At 40.2% G+C, this 15414-nt stretch overlaps 2 protein-coding genes across 2 annotated transcripts; one reads left to right on the plus strand and one right to left on the minus strand.

Moving 5' to 3' along the window:
- Positions 1 to 5543: 5543 nt before the first annotated feature.
- Positions 5544 to 12802, plus strand: taf5 (TAF5 RNA polymerase II, TATA box binding protein (TBP)-associated factor). Its single transcript, XM_085356301.1, has 11 exons — positions 5544 to 5964; positions 7441 to 7669; positions 7764 to 8079; positions 8304 to 8467; positions 8620 to 8755; positions 9122 to 9242; positions 9319 to 9448; positions 11477 to 11641; positions 11788 to 11965; positions 12125 to 12302; positions 12426 to 12802. The coding sequence occupies exons 1-11, from the start codon at positions 5544 to 5546 to the stop codon at positions 12638 to 12640; spliced, it is 2253 nt and encodes a 750-aa protein (XP_085212427.1). The 3' UTR covers positions 12641 to 12802.
- A 128-nt stretch (positions 12803 to 12930) lies between these two features.
- Positions 12931 to 15352, minus strand: atp5mk (ATP synthase membrane subunit k). Its single transcript, XM_085356302.1, has 4 exons — positions 15276 to 15352; positions 13988 to 14092; positions 13755 to 13848; positions 12931 to 13043 (listed from the first exon to the last, which is right to left on the minus strand). Exons 2-3 carry the CDS (start codon positions 14072 to 14074, stop codon positions 13759 to 13761), a joined length of 177 nt encoding a protein of 58 aa, XP_085212428.1. The 5' UTR covers positions 14075 to 14092; positions 15276 to 15352; the 3' UTR covers positions 12931 to 13043; positions 13755 to 13758.
- Between the last annotated feature and the right edge of the window lie 62 nt (positions 15353 to 15414).

Here is a 15414-nt window from a genome sequence, read left to right on the forward strand (position 1 = left end):
GTATTAGAAGCCCAAGGATAAACAGGCTCTCTTTCCAATGACTGGAAAATAAAACTAAATCATAATTTACAGAGCAAAGTCAGTTTGTTTTACTTCCAAATAAAATCACTTCTAAATAGTCTGGAAAAGAATTTGTTAAGACCTGAAAACTTCATTAGACTTCCTGTTTCCATCTGACTTTCTTTATAAAATCTTGCTTTGTCAGATTTCAGCTGTGACTGGCTGCAGTTGCATCTGACATACAGTGGCAGGTCATATACAAAATGTTGGAAAGCTTTTCTAAAACTTTTAACTTTACATTCAGCACGTCATTAATAAGTGAAACTATCTTAAAAGTATAGTTGAGCATTTTTGGGAAATATATTTATTCACTTTTACCGCATGTTTTTTTTAATGTTAAACATCAAGATACTGCTAAATTAACCCTGTTATTGGGATTTAGCTACACAAAAACCAGAAACAACACTACAAGACAATAAAGCATATATCCAAAACGCCAGCTAAGCTGTAAGACCAGCAAAGCTGATGTCTGCGTGCAGAATCCAGCTCTCCAGTTAGGTCAGTACTGAATAATGCAGACTCCCCACATTTCCGTTCCCCGAAATGGAGATCTCTAGTGCCACAATCACACCCATTATTCCGCTTGGATAGGCAAAAGGTCCACGGTGCATTCACGCACGCACACACAAACTTTCCTGACACAGGCCAAATAAATTAAGGGCCTCTGCCAGACAAGGAATGACAGGCTAGTAGGTGCTTTGAAGGCATTACTCTGACAAAAAGATGGATTTCAGGGCAATTGTTAGCTACCTAACGTGGTGCATGTGTAGCAATCTCAAAGCTTGTTGCACACTGGGTGCAAAACAATGTTTATCCAGTCTTCACAAATGGAGGCTTAAGTGTTTCTGAGGGATTAGTTATTGCGACAAATAATTATATTCAGTTAGCACTTATCAGCCTTTTATTATGGCCATCAAACACTGCAGCTTTTTATGTTTTGTATCATATCTGTGTAATTAAACCAGATAGAAATGAAGTTCTTATCTGTTGCCAATAGCTACTAGAAGACTTCATACCTACTGTATCAAGCCTGCTTCAGTTTCATTTTATACTTCATATGTTTCACACCTTATTCTGCACCTGCCTCTCACCTGTATATGTCACTTTTCACATTCACATTCACGATCATGTAATGTTTTTCCCTCGACCTTCTCTCAGCCGTACAGACTCTCATTTTACCATCTTTCCTGCGTTGTTACCGCTCCCCAAGTGCTGCCCCGCCCCACTCGGTTCCCGACCCTCTCCCCATCCCACACACCATGCTTCTACCTCCACCCTCCTTTTCTCTGCTTTCTCCTTTCATCCCTCCCTTACTCTCTCTTTCGCTCTCTCTCTCTCTTTCCCTTTCCATCTCTTCGGGTATTTTCCACCTCTTCTGAGAGTCACACCTCATGAATTATTTACTCGTGCATGTCAGTGGGGGATTTAAATCCGTTTCTTGACCGTTTATTGCTCAAAGACAGGAAGGCAGTGTTTTGTCAGCGGAAGAAAACTAATGGTTCTTTTAATAAAGGTGATCATTAGATGTCCTTTCAGTCACACTCTCTCTCTCTCCCCAGCTGACAGCAGAATACTCGTCAAAAAATTAAGGAAGGATTAACAGTGAAAACAGCAGGAGCACAAAGTGTTAGCCGTAAGGACACTCAAGGTGAAACAACAGTGATCAAGCCAAAATTACATCATCATTTGGATAATTTATGCATAAATAGTAATGTTCATGTAGTTGGATTCATTTAACTAAATCTCAAGAAACAGATATCCTCCACACACATCCACTGAAATAAAACATTAACAAAAAAAAGAAAAAAAGTGATTAGAAATCTGCCTCATCCCTCTCTGCACTTGCAGGACTGCATCGCATGAACATGCACATACACATACACACTTCCCTGCAAAGTGAATGCTTTTTTAATGATGACCTTTGCCATAAATCTTTTTTTTTGGAATAAATTAATATAAATCAAATGTGACAGAAACTTTCATCTGCTAACACCATCACTGAACCTGCAAACCTGCAGATTTTTTTTCGAATTTGCTGGTGACACCAATTGTAATTATCACATCAAACACCCCCCCAACACCCTCCCCAGTTTTATTGGGTTATATAAACATAAAGCACATCTTCTGTTTCTGTGCAGTAACCATGCAAACACACTCCAACACCCTTTTAATTTAACTCACTGATGCATGTCAGTCGTATCAGCACTCCGCTTATTAGTGCCATAGAAATGTAAGGGTTTATAGCAAGTAGAGAAAACCAGAGCAGTCGAAATAATGATGAAATACAGCATAGATATTGCTAAATGCTACAACTGACTAGATTTTATGGTAAGATTTTTAATTCAAATAGTATATCGTGGCACTAAAGCAGTGCGAATATCAGACTTTAAAGAGCACATGAAACAGTCGCTTTTTCTTTGAGGGTCTGTGTTCGCTCCAGAAAACCTGTCCCTGTTGGGGGAAGCCACACCCTGCTGCCTCGTGACAGAGAAACTGGGGATGGTGGAACAGTCCTCCAGCATACACACCAGCACAGCACACACACACTCTGGCGAGAGAGAGAAAGTGAGAGAGAGAGAACTGAGCAAAGTCATCACTGAGGTGTGAAGAGAGGATGAGACTGAACACGCGTCTCTTTTCACCTCACTCACCCATTTCATTATGACTGCAAAGAGCTCTAGAGCAGCTTCACATAAGATGAAGAAAAGACCACTTAATCAAACGAATGGCTTGAAAAGTGGGTTTTTTACTCGAATGTGGTCATTTAAGTCATTAAAATAAAATTTTAAAAAGGGAAAAGTGGACAAGAAAACAAGTGGCTTCCTATCCCCAGCTGCATTTGCTAGCCTGGCAGCACCGGGGAACTGAGGTTCATGTAGATCAGGGTGGGGCACAAAAAGATCATGCTGTGAAACACTGACACGTGGAAAATAATGGAAACACAAGAAGCTTCTTTGTTTAAACTGTTTCAGATATCCTCACCAGGGTGATTTTTATGAGGTAAAAACTAGAACTAGATGTGAAAAAGCGTTAGTTGATATTTTGCACTTAAAAATTTATACTAAACTGACAACTTATGGGACATTTTTGACAACTGGTAGGCTTTGGTACGCTTATTTACTGAGACAGGGATAGTATTGCTGTGTTGTACGATAGTAGTGTTCTGAATTTCTTAAATATTACAATCTGACAAATAACGCCATTATTAAAACAACAGAAAATAAAAATAACACTGAAACTTATAAAAAATAAACTGGAAATGAGCATGAAAACATTTTTAATGAGTAAACACAGACTGATAAACACTACTAAACCTTTTTTACTCATATTATGTTTCGCTAAATAACACAAGAGGTAGACAAAGGCAATATAAATGCATTTATTTTGCAGTAAAACTGTTGTCATAGTGAAGAAAAATTCTGTTATGCTTCATTGTGTGAGCATAAAAGTAATGTTAGGTGATATATTGTACCTATTTCAGAGACAGTTTACCATAATAGCCACTTTTAGACGAATAAACCTCAAGTAATCGTATCGGTGTCGACATCTGTAAAGAATCATGAAGCATCAAAACAGCTAGAGGAGATTTCTCTCGTTATTACTTTTTACACATCCTAATTTGATTTTCATTCACATCACATTAATCCTAGTAGAACTATTATTCTGTCATTTCAAAAAACAAACAAACAAAAAAGGAAAAAAGCACAACCACAAACTGTAGGGATTCAATACAAGTACAAAAGCAGATGCCGCTGTTTCCTTTATAGATACGCAGGCACTGGAAATTTAAGCCATATGGCTGCGCATGAGTAATCAGGCGCTTTGTAACTTGCTATATGAAGGAGTCACTTACAGATCAAAAACCTTCAGTCTGACGTGTTTTAAAGTGAAAATGAAAACAAAAATATGTCAGCCTACAAAGTAATGTTGTTATCTTTACACCACAGAAAGGAATGGATTTTCTCTCTAATTAGCAGCTTTACAATGGCCCTGTGCTGATGACCACACCCTGAGCTGCTGGTGTTCACATGTATGTCTCCCACTTTCACCAGCCAACCCCACCCCCATCTCTCCTCCACAAGGAGCAACATAGCCGCAGTGTTATACAACGCTTCTTGTGCCGTGAACCCTTCTTTTGTCCCAGTCTTTAAAATCGACTGTAGCCTGCGTGCTGAACCTGCTGCTGAGTTATCAAAGTCTTAATGTCGAGAATGCATTACACAGGTTTATAAGGTGGAGATCAGTTACAACCAGAGCTATACTCAATAATAGACTGCAAGTACATGTTTGTGTTCATTTTTTGTTAGAACTCAGTATTATTGTATTTACAGTACATGTATTATACTTGAGGGTGGAGTCAAATAAAAAAACAAACAAATCCAGATTTTTGCACTATTTCCAGCAGAGACACAATGAAACAAGATCAAGTTCTAATTTTTTACTGACAGGCTCCTTGAAATAAAAACAAATTAACTGCCTCAAAAGATGCACAGTCAGCTGTACATGAATGCATTGACAGACTGTTCGCTCAAGCAAGGTGTGCTGTCTTGTTCGGACAAAAATTCGGACTCAGCAGAATGCAAAGAAAACACCACTCATACTCATACACAGTTACTGTCCTTCTTGTATTTCCTCAGTGATACAAGCTGTCACTTATTATGAAAATGCTACTTATACCTCATCTTACTGTGTCACACATTTTCTGAAGACTCATATTGTATGTCAATAAAAGAGGCAGATGGATCATAAGATAATGTAAAGGTGCAGAAGATTGATGTATCAACAAACATCTATATTAATAACAGTGTAACTGAGGAGATGACGTAGAAATTTGCAAAGTAATTTTCACTTTGTTTTCATTCACCAATGTTTTATAGATTAAAAAGAATACCAGATTGTATTCATAGCAGCAACACATTGTCCAAGGAGGTGGCTGGGACGCTGGCCAGCTGTTGTGTGGGAACAAAGTGCCACCAACTGGTAAAAAATGATATAAATTGGATTGTATAATAATAATTATTATTATTATTAAGATAGATACGTCTTTGGCAAAACAAAGTACTGATTATTTTGTCACTCTATACACATAACAATTCTCTGGTGAAACCTATGCACTTGTGAATGCAGTCTTTATGCTGGGGTACAATTAGATATTTATACTTATATTTATATTATTATAGCATTATAGCATCAAGTTATGAAGTGGGCGTTGCCACAGCAGGTAATTCCATATGTTTGATTCGGCAGACTTTTGACATCAGCTGCCCTTCCAAACGCAAACCTCAAATCAGTTTTTCATCTCGAGCTGAAATCGAACCGGCGACCTTCCGCTCCCTAATGCGTAAACCGCTACACTACACTCACTCGAAGGGCGGGACTTCTGTAACACCACGCTCACTGGTAAGAACCAATCATATGTCTTGGTCTTGTACGGTTAGTGTTTTCCGTTGATTTACGTCGCACATGCGCAATTCATTCTGAAAATGGCGGCCGTACAAGGTGGTATGAGCGACGCTGACATAGAAACGGACATTAAAACAGAACCATCAACCGATGGCTTTGGAAATAACAATGCTAACGATGGTAGAGTGCTCTCTGCGTCTCCCGGCTCCGGCTCTTCGACTGGAAGCAACAAACAAACAGCCGCGGTTACCCCGGAGGACCAGCAGACATTGCTGGCAGTCCTGCAATTCCTCAAAAAGAACAAACTCATCGAGTCCGTCGAGATTTTGCGTCGTGAGGCGGGATTACCGGAAAATTCACTGGACCCGAAGGCAACTGAATCGGCCGGGGCAGGATCGGGAGGTGCTGCCGGTATTGTGGACTTAGAAGGCGGGGATGTGAGCTCTCTTCTCAGCCGAGTTACCGGATCATCCTCCGCCGGAGCCCAGGCGCCAACGAAAGGTACAGTACAGTTAGCTGCCGCTTTTATGTATGAAACACTTAACAAACATCTCCTGATCAACCACGAGTCTGACACAACAGCCTAATGTAGTGGTATCAGTTAGGGATAATGCTCAGAGCGCTAAGAGTTAAGCACTTCTTTACTACAGGGTGTGTTAACTTCGAGTACTAACATATTCGAAGTTTATATAGCTTTAAGTTTTACGGCAGGGTTACTTCGTGTTCATTCAGTGAAGCGATTGCAGTGATAATGTGTTTTTAATGTGATGATACCAGTAATAATATGCCGTGTATGATGTGAAAGTCTAATTGCAAATAGAAAGTGAAACAGCTAAATATATTGTTATTAACTGATCATACCCTTTAAAATTTAAAAAAAAAAAAAAAAAGGAGGCAAACTTGAGTTTATATGCGGTGGAAAGAAACCCAGGGTCAGATACAAACTCTGCAGTTTTTTTTTAAAGAAAAAGAAGGTTTAGCTTTACCAAGCATCAAAGTGTATCAATCAGACTTTTGATATATTGGTGATGGGAGGGATACACTGCAAAATCGAAAAGTTTGGAAACGGAATTTTTATGGTGGTTCGCATCAAACTCGAGATTTATACCTGGCATGCATGATAGAAAGTTCAAGCACTGGGCAAATAAAGGCATCGCAGCAATATGCACAATGTTTAAGGGGGAAAAATATGTTGGGTTTTGAAAGACTGAAGGAAAAATTAGAATTAGGTGAAGATGAACAATTTTGATACCTAAGATAAGTAAGGTATTATTGTGAGGAGGAGGATAAAACTGATCAAATAAAATGAGATTATTGAGGTATTTCAGAAGAAAACGCAGAGAAATCTCTGCTTTGTACAGAGATTTAAGGTCATGCAGAAAGACGTCCTTTCTGTATATTAAAGACAAATAGGATAAAAGAAAAGAAGGAACAAATTTAAGAAGGAACTTTAATTTTTAAAACACAGTGCATGGCCACTAACTCCAGGATACAGAGAGAATTTAACATGATCTGTTTTGTTGTTGTTGTTTTCTTAAGCTTCAAAAACTTGGAGGAATGCTGCATGCTGGAGACTGTGTGGACAAATTGATGTAGAATTGTGCACATGTATTTTGGTCTTGCCAAAAAATAAAGGGGTTGTGGAATAAAATGTGCAAAGCTTTAGGATATGGAATGCAAAAATCATGCAAGACATTCTATTTGGGCGACTAGTCAGATGACACAGGACAAAAGGAGGATGGAAATGTTTTTAATATTATCAGTCAGTTAAAAAGCAATCACCAGTATAAAGTGGGATCATTGACCTCGGAGCATTGGTGGTGCATTGTTGGTAAAAAATAAGTCTTAAAAAAGGCAAAGTTGTATTTACTTTGTAGTTACATTGACAGTTTAGGTAATCTTAAAAAGGATTTTTCCCACGTGGATACAACCAACACACTACTAATACAACCCATCTCATTGGGACTTCTTCATCAGCAGTTGCAGAGGACCAGCCAGATGTCCGTGTGGTACTGTCAGCTTACAGCCAGCAGGGAGATCCAACTCTTTATGAGGTCTACTACAGTGACCTCAAAAAGTTCATAGAAACAGTATTGGACTGTCACAGAGCTGAACTGTCCCAGGTCTTCTACCCACTTTTTGTCCACATGTATCTGGAGCTGGTGTACAACAACCATGAAAGTGAGGCTAAGGCCTTCTTTGAAAAGTGAGTCTAATTGTACATTATTCCAAATATCAACCACACTCCATTTTCCGTGCACCTTAATAACTTTATTTCTTTATGTTCACCTCCCTCTCAGGTTCAGTGGGGACCAGGAGTGCTACTATGAAGAGGACTTGCGTGTTTTATCTGGCTTGACAAAGAAGGAGCACATGAGAGGCAACGAGACTTTGTTGGACTTCCGCACCAGCAAGTTTGTCCTGCGTATCTCCCGCGACTCCTATCAGTTGCTGAAGAGACACTTGCAGGAGCGTCAGAACAACCAGATCTGGAATATTATCCAAGAGCACCTCTACATTGATATCTTTGATGGCATGCCACGCAGCAAGAGCCAGATAGATGCAATGTCTGGCAGCTTGGCAGGAGAGGCCAAGCGTGAAGCCAATAAAACTAAGGTTGGATTTTTACGCCACACATTTGGACGTTTGACAACTTGAATTTTGAACCCATGACCCTATACTGAGGGCATCCAGTAGCTTTTTAAAATTAAGATAGCCTCACATGTATCTGCCACCAGTTTGAGCAATTACTTCTGTCTTCTTTTCATGTTTCTTTACACTTATATACCAAAACCTTTGAAATGACATGTCCTTGTTCCTTTGTCACTCACCATGTGAAGGTTTACTATGGATTGCTGAAGGAACCAGAAATTGAGCTGCCCCTTGATGATGAGGATGAGGAGGCAGAGAATGAGGAGGGTAAACCCAAGAAGAAGAAGCCAAAAAAGGACAGCATGGGCTCCAAGAGCAAAAAGCAGGATCCAAATGCTCCTTCACAGAATAGGTAGGGATTGTTTACACAGTACTGTGCTGTGTGTTTGTTGCACACTACTGTAGAGGCTAATCTAATCTTCTTGGTCAGATATATTTTGAATGTCAAAGTCATGCTTTTTGAATCAACACAGAAAGAGGTCTGATAAAATGTGTCTTATTTAGGATACCCCTGCCAGAACTCAAAGACTCAGACAAGCTGGACAAGATCATGTACATGAAGGAGGCCACGAAAAGGATTCGTCTAGGATCAGATAACCTCCCCTCTGTCTGCTTCTACACTTTTCTCAATGCATACCAGGTAAAGCTTTATGATGCATTTAATTTGTTTGCCAGAGGAGCAGCAGTTCTCCAAAATGATGGTTAGTCAATACCTATTTTTTTGGCCATAGTTTCAGTTGACTTATGTTTTCCTATAGAGGGGACAAATAAAAATGGGGAAAAAATAATTTTATCCCACACCTGGAGACTTGTTCATGAGTGATGAATTTAAAAAACAAAAAAACCTCATTATGTTTCCGGTGTAGGGAAATATGTAGGATTGCGTTCTGATTGTGGGTGTTTGGATATGATATCGGTCGTAGTTTCAGAATTGTCATACCTCTAATGATTGTGCATTGAAGCAGTGAAAACTATGACATAAATTAATTGTATTTATTTTCTTAAGGGTCTGACTGCAGTGGACTTCACTGATGACTCCAGCCTGATCGCAGGAGGCTTTGCTGACTCCACAGTACGAGTGTGGAGTGTCACACCGAAAAAGCTCCGCAAAGTCAAGTCTGCAGCAGGTACACTATTTTATACTGACAACATCTTTACTTTTCTAAAACATTGCCCTTGAATTTTTTCCTATTTTCTTTCAAGACTTGAACTTGATTGACAAAGAGTCAGACGATGTGCTGGAAAGGATCATGGATGAGAAGACGGCCAGCGAATCAAAGATATTGTATGGACACAGTGGACCAGTGTATGGCATCAGCTTCAGCCCGGACAGGTAGAGCCACTCGTCCACCTGACGATAATGGAGATTACATGTTTTTTGTTAAATCCTTTAAAAATTACACTATTTATTAGGGGTGCAACGATACACAAAATTCACGGTTCGGTTCGATACTTTGGTGTCACGGTTCGATATTTTTTCGATACAAAAAAAATGTTCATGCCTTTTTAATTTGTCATTTATTAAATTTTCACGGCACATTCCGCACCACATCTCTGTGCGTTCATCATTTGTTTGAAGCCAGCTCACCTCCTGCAACTAGTTTTTCGAGAATACGTGCTTCTTTTGTGGTTCGGACTCCTGACATTTCTTTGGAGGTGGAGGAACATCACAGTAATTGCTTAAAGGAGCTTCTTCGACATCTTTAAGAGTTCTAAACAAATGTCTGTCCTCCTGAAAATCTTATGTACGCAAACACGCGTTGCAACTTCTTATCTTGTGCGCGTTTTTTATTTTGACAGCGAATGCGCACCTGCGGACCACTTATGTGCAGCCCCGGTTATATAGCTCGTCATATTGCAGCCACAGAAATTATTTTGTCCATGAAACCATAAAGCTGCACTTTCTTTTTGCCTTATAGTCTGATTTGTCATAACTTTTCCGTTTTGTGGTAAGCTTTTCTTTGGCTGTCACTTCTTCACCCTGACCTGTCTTATTTGGCTCAGCAGAACTGAAATATATATCCTGCTGCTTTTACACACGCACTCACATAACGCTCAGCGATTCTCTGCGCGATCAACCTCTCACATGTTTAAGCTTGCTGCGGGAGATTTCACTTGTCATGTTTGCATAGTAAGCTAACGATTGATAAGACGATGTCAGAGGAATTGGTGCGCAAATTATCATCACTCACCAATCAGTGCTGTCGCTCTCTATACACAGTTCGCGCGATTGCAAAGTGAAAGCAAAAAACAAGCGCAAATTCAAACGCGATTTCAATATGTCACATATTGACAGTGGCTCACCGATGCCAATGACATAATTACCCAGCTACATTTCTGAAAGAATGCAAAAGCATTGACATATATTTTTCCTTCGTACGATAGCCCGACGGGCAGGGCAGAGATAGATTTTGGTAGCCCGACTGGAAAAATCGCTAGCCCCAGGACGTCGGGCTAGCGATTTTGCGAGCCCTGTATCTGATTGAGGAATCACTCATCTTTGGAAAAGAGAGTTTATTACAGAGAAATGGCTCTTTCCAAAATAAAAGCTATACTATCCGCTTCTTCTGGGCTATATTCTCAGCAGCATATTAAACATATCAGGTCCCCATAAGGAGGATCATGTGCTAACAGCTGTCTAAATGACTCGGGTAAAGTTTGTAGCATGCGTGCTTGTTGTTTTTGTCTGCTTCCACTTGTCTTTGCACTAGGATGATGTCGGCGTAAATGTGCAGTCATATTCGTTGTGTTCCCACTAGTGCTGTCAGTGTTAATCTCGTTGAAATGACGTTAACGCCACAACACGGCAAATCTCCGTTAACGAGCTACCGCCGATCGCCCCGTGCATGGGGCTGGACGGCCAGCACGTTAACGAGCTAACTGCGCTAACACACTAGCTCCCACCCATGTAATTGAGCATTGCGTGGCACATCCAACATACTGTTTTACTTTAGTCCATGACGCGCTTACCTTCAGGGTCATACATCACATGAAAACCAAAATAGTTCCAAACGCCAGATCTGAATGAGGGTGGAGGAGGTTAAATTTGCCATGTTGCAAGGAGAGCTTAGCTTTCGTCTCGCTAGCTTGCCCTGCGCTCAGTGAATCTGCGTTCGACTACTCCGCCTAGGCTGCACTGTCGAGCGCAGATCCACTGAGCGCTCAACACAGACAGCATCGTCAGAAGGAAAGTTGATCAAATAAATTAAAAATGTTGTATTGTTCGATACATATGCGTACTGAACCGAAAGCACTGTATCGAACGGTTCAATATCGATACGAATATCGTTGCACCCCTACTATTTATTTATTTATACAACAGATCAAGCTGTATATGTCATGAAAATGTTTCTCTTTTCAGAAACTACTTGTTGTCCAGTTCAGAAGATGGTACAGTAAGGTTATGGAGTCTCCTAACGTTTACTTGTTTGGTGGCCTACAAAGGGCACAACTACCCAGTGTGGGACACGCAGTTTTCCCCCTATGGCTACTATTTTGTGTCTGGAGGACATGACAGGGTAGCCCGGTAAGAAACTTCAGACCTTGTTTTGTAATTATTTGATAGCATATTGGAACATCATGTTGTTGTTGATCCACATTGGCTCCTTCTACAGGTGCTTTTCATTGGTCCACCTTCTGCTCTTTTTTTTTTTTTTTCTTCTTTCTTAACAGACTCTGGGCGACAGATCACTACCAGCCTCTGCGGATATTTTCTGGTCACCTGGCTGACATCACTTGCACTCGTTTTCACCCAAACTCCAATTATGTTGCCACAGGATCATCTGACCGTACCATCCGTGTGTGGGATGTCCTAAGTGGAAACTGTGTGCGCATCTTCACTGGTCATAAGGTTAGAGTTCAACAGACATCATTTAGAAAATGTCATTTTAGTCACATTATATTGAAATGTGCATAATTGTTCATGTAATGATGTATAGTGCAGCACAGCTAGAAATAGTAAATGCTGTTTAAACATCTGTGAATCTAATATTTTAATGTCATCTTCCAGGGTCCCATCCATTCACTCGCTTTTTCCCCCAATGGGAAGTTTTTGGCATCAGGGGCCACTGATGGCAGAGTCCTCCTGTGGGACATTGGCCATGGATTGATGGTGGGAGAGCTCAAGGGCCACACAGATACCATCTATTCCCTCAGGTTCAGCAGGGATGGTGAAATCCTTGCTTCCGGTGAGTGTTGCAAGTTTCTTTATACTTTTCCATCAAGCGATTAACCTCAAACAAAAATGATATGACATGGTCACGGCTCAAAAATGCACTATAGCCAGAGTGACAAAGTGTAATGTTTTCCAGGTTCTATGGACAACACGGTTCGCCTGTGGGATGTAATGAAAGCATTCGATGACTTGGAAACAGATGACTTCACGGCAGCTACGGGACACATCCATTTACAAGATAACTCCCAGGAGCTTCTGCTAGGCACCTACACGACTAAATCAACACCTGTTATACACCTTCACTTCACCCGGAGGAACCTGCTTCTGGCTGCTGGAGCCTTCAATCCTTGAGACTATTTCCCTCTGAGAACATAATCAATGGAAGCTAGAAATTATGCAAAACTCTGACTGCCAGAAGTAACTGAGGAAGGTTATGGCACAGTGAAAATAACTATTTATCAGTTTACATTTGGCTAGCATAACAAATTAGGTTAGCCAACTATGAGAGCCAAACAGAGGACTGTATGTTTAAGTCGTTGTGTTGAGTACAGCCTTACTGAATACATGGCTGACATTTCTGTATTATAGTCTTTTATACTGGTGCACACTGTAAATAAAGAAAAGTGTTTTCTATGTTTTGAGCATAGATGTTTTTATTGTTAACATTGGAAAACCAAACACTCAAATTTCATTACAAGCATGTCCAGCTGCTCTTTCCATTCCAAGCTGTTTGAAATGATGGGCAAATGGAAGCCTGTAAGGACAAAAGAGAGTCAATCAATTCAACTGAATAACTACAACATGGTGCCAAAGAACACTTTCACATGTGGCAGAGTAAACGACCTGCTTTGCCATGCAAGCCACAGTTGCTTCCCCAATACTTTTCAAAACGAGCAAGATATGAGTTTCTATTCGTTAGCAATTTATCGTTTTTATGCACAGCAAAAAACATTGTTTGCATACCACAGACAAAATACACATTTAGTGCAAATATGCAAGTGTAGTAATAGATAAGCAGAATAAGCATGGGTGATAAATATGGATCATAACTCTTCTTTCAGCTGCTCCCTTCAGGAGTCACCACAGTGGATTATCAGCCTCCATCTCTCCCCACCCTAGCATCCTCTGTCACACCAACCCCCTGCATATCCTCCTTCACTACAGCTCCATATTACCATATAAATATGGGTCATAAATTCTACCATTAAGAGCAGAATAAAATTCTGTGTAATAAAATATAATTCAAGCTAACAATCAGAATTTCATCAATGTTTTGGTTTAGCAGGGAGTAGTGAAGAGTTACTATCGCAGTTTGAAAATCAGATATATTTAAAAGAAATAAATCACCTAATGACAACAGTAACGTTCTGCTAAAATTTGACTTGACCATAGTACTTGGAAAGCTGGTGGCTGGTTGCTTGCCTACAGACTTAACACTGAAAAGCAGAAAGACTAACATACTTACATAATCACTTTTCTGTGACAGCAGGCTTTTTCTTAGGCTTCAATTTGAAGAAAAGGGCGATGGCTGCAAGGCTAGCATATGTGGCCAAAACACACTAAAAAAAAAAAAAAGGGGGGGGGGGGTATATAAATGCTGTGAGCAATGCAGTATGACAAAGTATGACAGCAGCAGGGACGTAGAGCTTCTTGCTTTTAAACAATTATACAATTAAGCAGTTTATATACACAACTCACATTCCTCCTTCCTGTGATTGTGTATGAATTGAAGTACTTGGCAATTCCAGTGAACTGGTGCTGGGTTCCAGCGTCATGTCCTGCCATGATGGATATCAGATGGTCCTACACAAGAAAAATGGCAAATAAATAATTAGTATACTATATGATAAGCAGATATATTGACTGTACAGAAAAATAACGTCTTCCAGATGCTCCCTTTAGGGGTTGCCACTGTGCATCACCTGCCTCCGTCTCACCCTATCCCTAACATCCTCGACTGTCACACCAAACCTCTGCATAGCCTCCTTCGCTACATTTGTGAATCTTCTCTGTGATCTTCCTCTTATCCTCCTGTCTGGCAGCTCCAGCATCTTATTCTCAATTTAACCACCCTCTTCTCTACACTCAAACCATCCTATCCTCCCCTCTTGAACTTTGTATTCAAAGCGTTCAACCTGAGCTGTCCCTCAGATATATAATAATTTCTAATTCTGTCCATCCTGGTTACGCCCAATGGAAATTTTAACATCTTTAACACTCCCACTTCCAGGTTGCCCACCTGTCTTTCTGTTAACGCAACCATCTCACTACCATCGTCTAAAACTCCATTTTCACTCTTGCTGAAAGAACAAGTTCTCCCAAATGATTATTACACTTTGTAAGTAAATCATGTCTCTATTTAATGGTAGTGATTTGGTTGGGAGCTATTGATCAGAGAAGGCATGACACGACATATTATCATTTTCTGTAAATGTAGAGAGAGGTGAATTCAGAAATCATCAAGGTCCTAACAGAGACTATAGCTAAAATAAATTAATTCCTAGTACTGGGTAGACTTTATGGGTGTTATTTGAGAAGGGGGAGCTCGAGCACGTTTGCAACTACTACTCTGATGCACAACAAAAAACCTATCGGTAAATTAGCTACTTAAAATTAGTACCAGCATAGTTACATAAGAGAAGTTACAGCCTTTATAGTTGCTAGCCCAACATGGTACGTCATTAAAATATGACCGACGTGAAGGACATGTCTTCGCATGAACACCTAAAATGCCAGGTTTTGCTTCTGGTTAAACAACGCTGCAATTCAAATGCATTAATACAAGACATTTTAGCGAGTAATGCACACTCTGTAGTCAGTTAACGTTAGCTTGCTAGGTTAGCTTGCTAGGTAGTTTATTAGTTTCAGATCCATGGCTTAAGCAGTACAACATCACAGATGCATTGTAAAGACAACTTGACTCTACTTATAACTGCTCAAAGCAAAGTAAGTGGTCCAACTTCTTTCTCAAGGTCTTGAGGCTTACCTTAAACACTCGAGCACAGTACAACCAGAATGAGACAGGTGCCCTTCAGCAGAGGCCGCAATGCTAAACTCGCTAGGAAGTCCCGCCCATGGTCAGCGATCTAGGACTGCGCCATTATTTGTTAAAAATACTGTCACTC

The sequence above is a fragment of the Diplotaxodon limnothrissa genome, linkage group LG6 (genome assembly GCF_057381915.1).
Source record: "Diplotaxodon limnothrissa isolate DT_005_m linkage group LG6, D_limnothrissa_male_GT1.1, whole genome shotgun sequence".
In the NCBI taxonomy this organism is placed as follows: Eukaryota; Metazoa; Chordata; class Actinopteri; order Cichliformes; family Cichlidae; genus Diplotaxodon; species Diplotaxodon limnothrissa.